General features: G+C 46.8%; 1 protein-coding gene across 1 annotated transcript; it reads left to right on the top strand.

Moving 5' to 3' along the window:
- Positions 1 to 1,416: 1,416 nt before the first annotated feature.
- On the top strand, positions 1,417 to 11,567 carry KLK13 (kallikrein related peptidase 13). The gene is made up of 5 exons (XM_072758293.1): positions 1,417 to 1,468; positions 5,617 to 5,806; positions 6,004 to 6,272; positions 7,389 to 7,525; positions 9,076 to 11,567. The coding sequence occupies exons 1-5, from the start codon at positions 1,417 to 1,419 to the stop codon at positions 9,262 to 9,264; spliced, it is 837 nt and encodes a 278-aa protein (XP_072614394.1). The 3' UTR covers positions 9,265 to 11,567.
- The last annotated feature ends 12 nt before the right edge of the window (positions 11,568 to 11,579 follow it).

Here is an 11,579-nt window from a genome sequence, read left to right as displayed (position 1 = left end):
CTCTTCCCCATCATCCTGGCCCCCAGAGCTTTCCGATTCCTGCTTTTCCCTCTCCACCTACATCCCCATGGACTCCCTCACCCCAACTGGCCTTGTTCCTAAAAGGCCATTTACCCACAATATTGCTTTCCCAGGCCTCATCCAAGTCCAAGTCCAATTGACTTTCTATCTGCCTATCTGAAGATTACCTTCTTGCACCTGATGGTTGTGAGGATAGGGGAAGGGAAATGGTGGAGTAAATTTAGGCATCCCTGTGTTTTTCAGAAGGGTTGGAAATGGAGTTGGTGCTGGAGATGAAGCTGGGAACTGGAATTTGAATGTGTTGGGTTTGATGTTTGGACAAATTTGAGATAAGGCTGTTAATGGGATTGGGTTTGGGGGATAGGCTGACCACAAGGAGTACGGTTGGAATTAGGGAGATAGGAATAGGGTGGCAAATGGCCATCTGGGAGCGGATGGGTGTAAGAACACGCACAGGGGTTGGAGAGATTAGAAAGTGGGATGAAAAATGGGTTGACCTAAGGAAGAGTTATGAGGATTTCAGGTGGGTTTGAGGAAGGAAATAGCTTTCCTCTTCCCTCTAGGTGGGTCCTGAGGCCCCAAAGTTCACAGTGGGTTCAACTGAGGCCTGGGTGGGGCCAGATCTGGGTCCCAGCTTGTCCTGGAAGCTCCGCCCCACGCGGAAGGGCCATGCCCAGACTAGGGGGTGCCTGGCAGGCGCCTGCTGAGCCATTGGGGGTGGAGAGGGGGAGGCCAGCAACAGGGAAATGCTGAGGGCGCTGGGGGAGGGAATTCAGGGGTTAAAAGCCATGGGTCCGGGCTGAAGTTGGACGCAGCTGGCGGTGAAGCTCAGCACCCCGGCCTCTCACCGAGGTAGGGTCCGCCTGGGGCAGGGGCGGGAGCGTCAGAGGGGAGGAGTGGGGAGAGGAAGGAAAGGTGAGGAGGGAAAGGAAAAGAAGAACAGCTGAGTCAGGGAGATGGAGAGGGAAGCCAGAGGTTCAGTTATAGAGATAGAAATCTGCAGAGCTGCAGAGGGTGAACCATACTGAAAGATAAGCTGTTTGAGGCCAGGTGCCCGGGACGACCCTGAGAGGGTAGCAAGGGGGCGGAGCGGCGGGAGAGACTTCCTGAGGGCCCGGCTCCCTGGAGGGCGCGGGTGCACGCGGGTGCACGCGGCCCCAGCCCCTCCTCCCTCCTCACTGGGGCTCCCCACCGAGGATGGAAATTAGGGAGAGGTGGTGCAGATTCCAGGGTCAAGGTTCTTAGTGAAGGAGAGGAGATCGAGACTGGAAAGTGCAGGGGCAGAGGTGATGAGGAGGGGAGGTCAGAGATGGGGGGTCCAGCCAGCCCTTAACACCATCCCCCCACACCAACTTCCCAGGCCCCGCCCGCCCTGCTCCCCACCCCGGAGCCGCCATGTGGCCCCTGGCCGCTGCGATCGCCTTCCTGACGGCGGCCTTGTCAAGCGGTAAGAATGCGCGTGGGTGGAGGCGGGGTGGTCACCCAAACAATGGTAGGAGGGTCAGGCCAGGAGGAGGGGGCGTGGGAGCCTCGAGCTCCGCCCACCGCCCACACGGGGCCAGGTCCCGCGGGGACAGCCCCGGGAGCTTCCTGCTTGTCCCTGCGTGACCTGGTTTCTCCGATGGGGTGATGCGGTGAGCCCACTCTCCCACCGACCCCAGGCCCTTCCCTGATTGCCCACCTCTGCACTGAGAAGCCCCCCACCCCAAACCCGCAGCCCCTGCCCCTGCAGCGGCTCCCTTTCCATTCAAGGCCAGAGAGAGAGAGAGAGAGAGAGAGAGAGAGGTTCAAATCTTGACACTACCACTTTGAGCAGATAACTTAGCTGCTCTGTTTTTTTCATCTGTAAAATCAGAACACAAAAGTCCCTACTACAAAAGGCATGAATATGAAAATAAGCAAGTGCCCGGCAGATAGAAGGGGCTGGCAAAATTAGTCGTTATCACTTTATTTGAAGCAGTCTCTTCATTCTCAGCGCCTTCCAGAACCTTTTAGTTTGTTCTTCCTTCAATCCTTGGGGTGACCCCAAACCTGGTTCCACCGTGAGTCAGTCCCAAAGATTCCTTTTCATGTTTAAGCTCCTTTTTGCAGCCAACTTCTCTGGAAACCCCATTCAGGCATCATCATCCATCCACCCTTACCGCCGCCGTCCATCCAACCATCCATTTAACTGACAGCTGTTGAGCACGGGGCATTGTGCTGGGTGCTGTACAACAGACACAGTTCCTGCTCTTAATACCCAGAGCCTAGCGGGGAAGGATGCAGACATTATTCAAACAATTACCCAAATAATTAGTTAATAATTAGTCATGACTGTGACAGGAGGTGATGGCTTCAAGGAGCCAAGCCAGGAGCCTAGAGTTGTAGTGGCAACTCCTGATCTGGAATGCATTCCCAAAGGACTAGACCCCTGAGCTGAGACCTGAAGGAGGGAGGAGTCCTCGGGCACCTGGCACCAGGCACCACCCTTGGCCTGAAGGTGGGGTGGTTTCTCTCCTTTGGCGCCACTCCCAGGACTCCGTGCCCATGTCCCAAGCCCCTCCTGGGTACCACGCCCTGGGCTAGGAGCTCCACATGCGTCGTCTTGTGGAGCCCTCAACAGCCTTATGAGGTAGGAGCACTATAATTACTCCAGTTTCACTGCTAAAAACCTGGGACTCTGAGACAGCAGGTCCTGCCCCAATGACACTGGTGGTGCCTGAGTTAGGATCATGATCCATATTGTCTGCCCTGTCCCCCAGCATCCTGGATGTTAGTTTCTGGTAACCATCTTCATTATTTTAGATCTAATGGTCTGCTTAGACCCAACTCTTTTTTTTTTTTTTTAACTTACAGTATATATATGTTTTTTAATTTTATTTATTCATGGGACACAGACAGAGAGAGAGAGAGAGAGGCAGAGACACAGGCAGAGGGAGAAGCAGGCTCCACGCAGGGAGCCTGACATGGGTCTCGATCCCGGGGCCTCCAGGATCACACCCTGGGCTGAAGGCAGCACTAAACCGTTGAACCACCCTGGCTGCCCATAACTTACAGTATATTAAAAGTAAAGTTTATATCATTGTCCTAAATAGGAAAAAGCATCCTTTGCTATAAATAAAAGGTAAGAGGGAAAAAACAACATTCTGAACCAGGTAATAAAAACAATGTGTTTATTGGGTTGAACCATTTGCCATCGCCAGTAGTGAACCCTTTTTGACCTCCCTCAAAACAGTGATTGTAGATGGTTCAACTTAATAAATTTTAGGTTGCTGGCTAAAGGCTTCTGCTTCCTGGCTTTAAAAAGTGAGCTCAGCAAGGATTAGAGAGATGTTAAAAGTCTATTAGCCCCATCACGAGACTTTCTCCTCAACAAAATTAGGGCTGGCAGAGAAGTAGCAGTGATTCTGTTTCCAAGGCTGCAATTTGATGCCTCATCTCTGTACCACCTAAGATGAACTTGTGCCCACCAATGACTCCTGTCCCCAATTTTGAGAACCACTCAGCTGCTCCTGTGGTTTATGCAGGTGCAGAAGCTGGCCCAGGGAGAAGAAGAACCTGCTGGCTATAGAGCGGAGGACCTCCTGTTGTAGCTAATAATTTATAACAGTCCCCACTACGGACGGAGGCCTTACCTTACATTATGCCAGGTGCTGTGCCCAATGAGAGATGTTTTCCTACTTTACAGCTGAGAAAGCTAAGGCTAGTGATTGGTATAGGATCACCCAGCCAGAAAGTGGCACATTTAGGTGGACTTTCTCTCTCATTGCTGGCCACTGTGTCTCCGATGCCAGCCATAGTGCCTGGCACATACAACACATTGATTGAAAACCTACTATGTGCCAGACACTGTGCTCAGTCTTGGGGATACAGCTCTGAATAAAGTGGTTAAAGGTACCTGTTGTTGGAGCTTATAATCAAGTTAGGGGGATTTTTTAAAAAGGCCACATAAATGTAAAGAAATATAAAGAGAAATAAGTAGTGATAATGGCTCTGATGAAAATCAACTGGGGGAATGTACTAGGAAGTGATTGGGGGCCTGGGATGGGTAGTATTAGACCAGGTGGCCAGGAATCTGGAATGGCTTATTTTTTTCTTTTTTTCTTTTTTTTTAAGATTTTATTTATTTATTCATGGGAGACACAGAGAAAGAGAGAGGTAGAGACACAGGCAGAGGGAGAAGCAGGCTCCCTGCAGGGAGCCCCATGTGGGACTCGATCCAGGACCCCAGGATCACACCCTGAGCTGAAGGCAGATGCTCGACCACTGAGCCACCCCAGCATCCCACTGTGTACTAATTTCCTTATGTGTTCATTTGGCCTTCTGAAAAGTTCTGTTTCCTCTGGGGTTAGTTCACTGTAATTCTGCCTATTGCCCTTAATACTTCTCTTTCAGGCTACTAGTTTTCTTCATGCATCTGGTGATCCTTGCTTGTCCAATCACATTTTCAGACAAACAAGGGGCTGGTGACTTTTTAAAAGTAACTGGTATGATGGGGTGCCTGGTTGGCTCAGTTGGTAAAGCACGTGACTCTTGATCTTGGGGTCATAAGTTCGAGCAATGTGGATTGGATGTAGAGATTACTTAACAAAATAAAAATCTGTTAAGAAGTAACAGGTATGAAATTTGGGGCTATTATAAATACAGTCTTCCAGGATCATGCCCTGAGCCGAAAGCAGATGCTTAACCACTGAGCTACTCAGGCGTCCCTGGAATGGCTTCTGAGGAGGTGATGTTTGAGCTGAGCTCTCAGAGTCAAGAAGAACATAGGCACGTAACCTGTAGACTCTGAGTGCCATCAAGTAGAATGTTTCATATACCTGATGTCCTGTGCCTGCCCTGTCCAATATGATAGCTACTGGCCACATGGAGCTCTTGAACATTTCAAATGTAACTGGTGTGGTTGAAGAACTGAATTTTTCTCATTTTAATTAATTTAAATTTAGATACCCACATGTAGCTAGTGGCTACCATATTGAACGGAATAGATCTAGAGAAAGAACTGTCCAGAAAGAGGTGCAGCAAGTACAAAGGGTCTGGTGTGTCTGGAGAATGGTTGCATGTATCTAGAACAGAGTGTGTGAAGGGGAAGGGTGGGAGATGGGGCCAAAGTGGCTCATAAGAGTCAGATGATACAGAGTCCTGCAAACTTTGAATTTGAGAGTAGTTAGGCTCTAGGTTATATTTAAAGCCATAGAGGCCCCCAGTAAATACATATTGAAAGGATGGATGGATAGATAGATGGACAGATATGTATTTACTGCCTAGGTAGATGTATAGGTCAGTCTCATTCCCATCCCCTGAAATCCATCCTCATGGTGAGGTGAGAAAATGCAGATGACGAGAAAGGCTTCTACTTACCTTGTTCTATGAACTCTGTGAACCCCCAGTGGAATTAGCACTTCTACAGAAAAGGACATCATCACCTCTTTGCCCTGACTCATCTCCATTACATGGAAGATGGCAACTCCTAGAGGCCAACGAATGAATCATCAGTTCCTGATCACCCAGAGCAAAATTCTGACTCCTTCCCCAAGCCCAGGGCCTCTATCCAAGTGCCCCCCCTCCCCCACTGAGCCCAACCCCAATTCCCTAACATTTTCTCTTCTTCACCAGGCATCTCTCAGGAGTATCCCAAGATTCTCAACGGCACCAATGGGACCAGCGGGTTTCTCCCGGGTGGCTACACCTGTCGCCCCCACTCTCAGCCCTGGCAGGCAGCCCTGCTAGTGCAAGGGCGGCTGTTCTGTGGGGGAGTCCTGGTCCACCCCAAATGGGTCCTCACTGCAGCACACTGTCTGAAGGAGTATGTGGGGGTCAGGGATGAGGGTAGGGATGAGAATCGACTAGGGTGGTGGGAGAGTGGGGCTGGATTGAGGATGAGGTCAGATTTAGGATTGGGGTTGGATGGGATTGGAGTTGAGGTGTGGAAGATACTTGGAGAGAAGGAAGCTGGTGGAGATGGGCTCATCCTCTCTAATCACCCCCTTCCTGCACCCACAGCGGGTACAGAGTTTACCTGGGCAAGCATGCCCTGGGGCGAGTGGAGGCCGGAGAGCAGGTGAGGGAGGTAGTCCGCTCTATCCCCCACCCTCAATACCAGATCAGCCCCACCCACCTGAACCACGACCATGACATCATGCTTCTGGAGCTGCAGTCCCCGGTCCAGCCCACGAACCACATCCGTGTCCTGCCCCTGTCCCACAACAACTGTCTCCCTGCTGGCACCTGCTGTCGGGTGTCTGGCTGGGGCACCACCACCAGCCCCCAGGGTATGCGCCCTCACAGATGGTCTGAGGGGTCAATGGCTGGGAAAACTGGGGCAGAAATGGGAGGGAAGGTTGGAGGAAGACTTCTTTATATAAATAACAATAAATGTATAGTTATATAGTGTATGTTACATATCACATATATGTGTTGTATATATCCTTTATATAAATACATAAAAATTTATATATAGTTAAATATGTTACATATATCCTTTAGACAAATGTCTATAAATGTTATATATGTCATAGATCATATAGTTATATATCCTTTATAAATACATAAATTTATAAATATGTATAAAGTTATGTTATATATATCCTTTATATAAATGTACAGTTATACAGTTATATAATATATATGTCAAAGGTCAAATATAATATAAACATATATATCCTTTATATAAGTATATAAATTAATAAACCCAAATATTATAATATATGCTATATATTATATATATAATACATTTATATAAATGTATATCACTATACATTCGTATACAAATATGCAGATTATATAGACTGATTTTCTAAATCACAAATTCTATGTTTATGTATTTATTTAAATATGTCTGTATATAAATTATGTAGTATAGAAATTATACATAAATATATTTAAATAAATATGTAACTTATAAATTTGATATAGTGGCAGGCATGTGTTTGTTAAGGGTAAGGAAATGCAAGTATATCTTTTGTGTACAAATTACATGTGCATGAATGTAGAGTTGAGCCTTACAGCAGCAAGGGCCCTTTGCATCTCCTTAGTGGGTACCTGGGCTTCCTCTCATCTCATTCCTTCTTCCTCCCTGACATGCCATCTCTTCCCCTTCTTTTCCCCCATCCCTAGTCCTGTCTCTCACCATCTCTAACCATCCCTCTCCTCATCTCCCTCCTTATTACAGCTCTTGCCTCACAGTCTCCCCACATTCTGTACCTCTTTCCCTCCACTTCCATCTCCCTGTTTCTCCTGGCACCTGTCTCCTACCTCACTTTCCCTACATATCCATTCTTTTCCCTATCCCCCTTTCCATCTGTTTTCTACTGATCCTCCTGTTTAATTCCCATCCCATAGCCTGTCCCAGACAGACATCCTTAGATTCTTCTTTCTCTCCTCCCCAGTGAGTTACCCCCAAACATTACAATGTGCCAACATCCAGCTACGCTCAGATGAAGAGTGTCGCCAAGTCTACCCGGGGAAGATCACACCCAACATGCTGTGTGCCGGCACAAAAGAGGGTGGCAAGGACTCCTGTGAGGTGAGAACAATGGAGTGGTTGGGTTGCCAAGGGCCAGGATAGGAAGCCAGGATGGGAAGCCAGGATGGAGGTGGGGACAGATGCTGGGGGGAAAGGACTTGCTTCTAGCCTTGGAAGAAGCAATCTTTTAAAATGATCTGTCCCAGGGCGCCTGGGTGGCTCAGTGGTTGAGCATCTGCCTTCTGCTCAGGTCGTGATCCCCGGGGTCCTGGGATCAAGTCCTGCATCAGGCTCTCAGTAGGGAGCCTGATTCTCCCTCTGCCTATGTCTCTCTGTGTCTCTCATGAATAAATGGGTAAAATATTCTTTAAAAATAAAAATAAATAAAAATAAAATGAAATGACGTGTCCCGTAGTATCGAGGGTCAAGATAAAAAGAGAGTACCCATGACTGGAGAATATAATTCATCTTAAGCCTCATATTTGACTGATAATGTTGAGATTCAGAAAGGTTGGCATTCTTTCATTTGCAAGTGACAGAAGCCCAACTCAAACCAGCTTAAGCGAGACACGCTGGCTTTTGTAACTGGAAAGCCCAGAGGTGTCTTGCTTCAGGCACCAATGGATCCAGGTGCATAAAGAATGGGTTTAGGGCTCTGTCTCTTTTCAGCTCTGCTCTTTTCTCTTTTGTTTTTATCTTCATTCTCAATTAAGCTTTTCCCATGCAATAGCAAGATGGCCTCAGCAGCTTTGGTCTTACATCCCACTCTCCAAAAAGAGTTTCCCAGTTGTTTACATGAACATCTTGAGTGTGAGTCTCACTAAGCTGACTTAAGTCATGGGTCCTGAAGCATTGCACTGGCCAGAGCTGTGGGATTCTCTGATGGACCAAGTCTGTCACAGGACTGGCTGTGTGGGTCAGGGAGGGGTAGGGACAAGCTGCAAGGATTGAGGGTAAAGGAGGGGCCTTTCCCCCAAAGAGAAAATCAGGAGGTAGTTACCAAAATAAGGGGAAATGAATGGGCAAAACTCTCCATAAAACACAAGAGACAAAACCTATGTCCAATAGAGGCGGCTTCTGAGATTGAGTTTTGGTTCAGTGGGAAAGAGTGATTAATGAGTTAATGATCTGTGCCTCGACTGATCAGTGACATCTTCCTTGGTCCAGGGAGGCAAAGTGGAAGTACATGTGTTGCATACCCTACCCAGGTATGGATGGGTTTACTCAATAGTGAGATGGCACCAAGGAACCATAAAGGCACAGCAGGGTTGAGGGGTGGAGGGGTGCCAGAGAACCAAGAGTGGGGGTTGAAGTAAAGTGTCATCACTCCCCTAAGACTGAGGAGAGGAGAAAAGCATGGAGAGAGAAGTCTCTTACTCTTGGTCTTGGTGTGCATCCATCTGTCTTTCTCTTTGTGGCTCTTGCTGTCACTCTGTTCCTCTGGATTTGTCCTCTTCTGTTACACTCTCACCCTCTCTGTGTACTTGTCTCTCTTTTGTCTCTGCCTCTGCATGTGTCTCTCTCCATCTTTCATTCTCTCCGGCATGTCCCTGCCTATACCTTTGTTTGGCTCCACCAAGGACCTCACCTCTCTTTCTTCCCCCACTCAGGGTGACTCCGGGGGCCCCCTGATCTGTAATGGAACGCTCCATGGCATCATCTCCTGGGGAGACTTCCCATGCGGGCAGCCCAACCGGCCTGGCGTCTACACTCGAGTCTCTCAATATGTTCTATGGATCCGAGAAACAATTCGAAACCACAAAACTCAGGAGCAGAAATGGACAAAGGGCTCACAATAAAAGCTAGGTTGGCTCACCTGCCTCCTTCCTCCCTCCATGCCCTCACTAGGTTTGCCCACTGCTTCTCTGCCCCTTCCAAAAGTTCCACTTGAACCTGTGATCCATGTTCTCAGTATGTCTGATCCCAGCTCTCATTTTGTGTTCCAAAAGCATTAAGTCACTTCCAATATCATGATCTCCCAGCTACTATATCCTGAAACACCTTGGTACCTTCAATATCCCAACCCAGACAACGTTCCAGGGCGCCCACCATTTTAACGTAGTCCCAGATAGCCATCTGAATGTTCAGTCTATGGAATACCCTTAAGTACATCCATTGGCCTATCTCTGCAATATTCTATGTCCCATGAATGGAATTCTCTACACAGTATGCAACACCCCTTCAAATATTTATTTATTGCCCACATTCTAGACACTTCTGTGTTTGGTGTTCAAGAAGGTTCTAGATTCCTGTAATATTTCATCCTGAAAATATTCTCTTGTGCCCAGAATCTGCCCCAATAATATTCTAGGCAGATCTGAATGATTAATCACATCACAGCTAATATTGAATCCTCATAAAGGTTCATTCTCACATAGTTTGGGGTCTCCCAAATGTCACATCTCTACCTACATCCCACATCCATCCTACATCCCAATACTTTTGCCAGTATTCCCCATCTCTGAATCCCCATGCCCACTAAAGATCAATAGCACACTAGAGTTTTGAAGTTCAGTACCCAGAGAGGCCTCCATGCCTAGACCCTGTTATCTGCCAAATATTCTGTCCTTTTATCTCCCCCACAAGCATCTTTGTTCAGTGATCTCAAATGCAGTAAATGCTCAAGCCTCCTGAGTACCAGTTTTTAACAAGCCAGAGAACTCACTGCCTATTTTTTTATCTGTAAATGGGGCTCATCATTTTTCCTCATAGCATTGTTATGATTAATGTCAAGCACTTTCACTATTATTATTTGCTTATTATTATTATTCTCTATAAAATAGAGATGTCAACAACAACCCCTCAAATTTACAGTGTTTGCAAAAAGTGTTGCATTTGGGAGGCCTGGCTGGTTCCGTTGGTAGAACATGTAACTGTTGATCTCAGAGTTCTGAGTTCAAACCCCATACTGGGCATAGAGCTTACTCAAAACAAAACAAAACAAAAAACCAGAGGTGTTGCATACATTTACTTTTTTCAGCATTTATTCAATGCTGACCAATTGCAGGCACCCTCCTGGGTGTTGGTAAAAACAACTTTATTTAACAAATATTAGCACTTATAAGCCAAGCACTGTTGCAGGCACAGCTGATAAACAGTGAATTAGTTAAAACTGCCCTTGTAGTTTTATCTTTGTAAGGAGACACGATTTAAAAAAAAGGAATAAAGAAATAGACGGGCAGGTGGAAATGTGAGCCATGGCAAAAAAGCAGAGATGAAGGATAAGGAACATTGAGTTAGGGGAGTGAGTGGAGTTGCTATTTTATTTTATTTTTTATGTAAGTTCTATGCCCAATGTGAGGGTTAAACTCATGATCCTGAGATCGAGTCACACGTGACCCAGCAGGTCCCCAGAGTTGCTATTTTAAATAGAATGGTCTGGGGAAGAGACCTGAGGTGGTGACATTAAAAAAACAACAAACAAACAAATAAAAAACACTGAGAGGATGGAGAGAGAGAGCCAAGTGCACATCTGGGAAGCAACACCCCATGCAGAGAATACAAGTGCAAAGGCTCTGAGGCAAGAGCCAGCCTGGTCTATCCGAAGATTGGGAAGATGGTGAAGAGGTTGGTGTGGAAGTGACTGCATTTCAAGAGCTCAGGCAGGAGGCGATGGTTCTTGGACTAGGTGATGTTCTCATGGGAATTAAGGTGGCAGATTCTGGATCTGCTTGAAGAGATTGTTGGACAGTGTTGGCTGACATCAGATGAAGAATGTGAGAGAAAAGACAGCCAAGGATGACTTCAATGCTTCGGCCTGAGCAACCATATACTAGTGGAGCTGCCATTTACTAAAATTGAGGAAATTTTGGGAGGAGCAGATTTGCAGAGAAATGCCAGAAGTTTTTGTTTCGAAATGTTTATTAGACAAGTGGCAACAAAGTCCACCCTCGGGGGATTTACAGAAAACTTACAATGAATCTAAATAACTGCAAATTGTGATGACTTCTATGTGATAATAAATGTAAACCATGAAGGATCTAAACAGGATTTTGTATTAGAGAATTAGAGGGAAGGCTATTTTCCACAGGTAGTCAGCAAGGACTTCTTGGAGGAGATGGCATCTGGCTGAAGACCTAGAAGGTGAGAGGGATCCACTTGAGCAAAGAACAAT

This window comes from Vulpes vulpes, chromosome 1, assembly GCF_048418805.1.
Source record: "Vulpes vulpes isolate BD-2025 chromosome 1, VulVul3, whole genome shotgun sequence".
Taxonomy (NCBI): Eukaryota; Metazoa; Chordata; class Mammalia; order Carnivora; family Canidae; genus Vulpes; species Vulpes vulpes.
The sequence above is the reverse complement of the archived record's forward strand: the minus strand, read 5'-3'. Positions and strand labels throughout refer to the sequence as shown.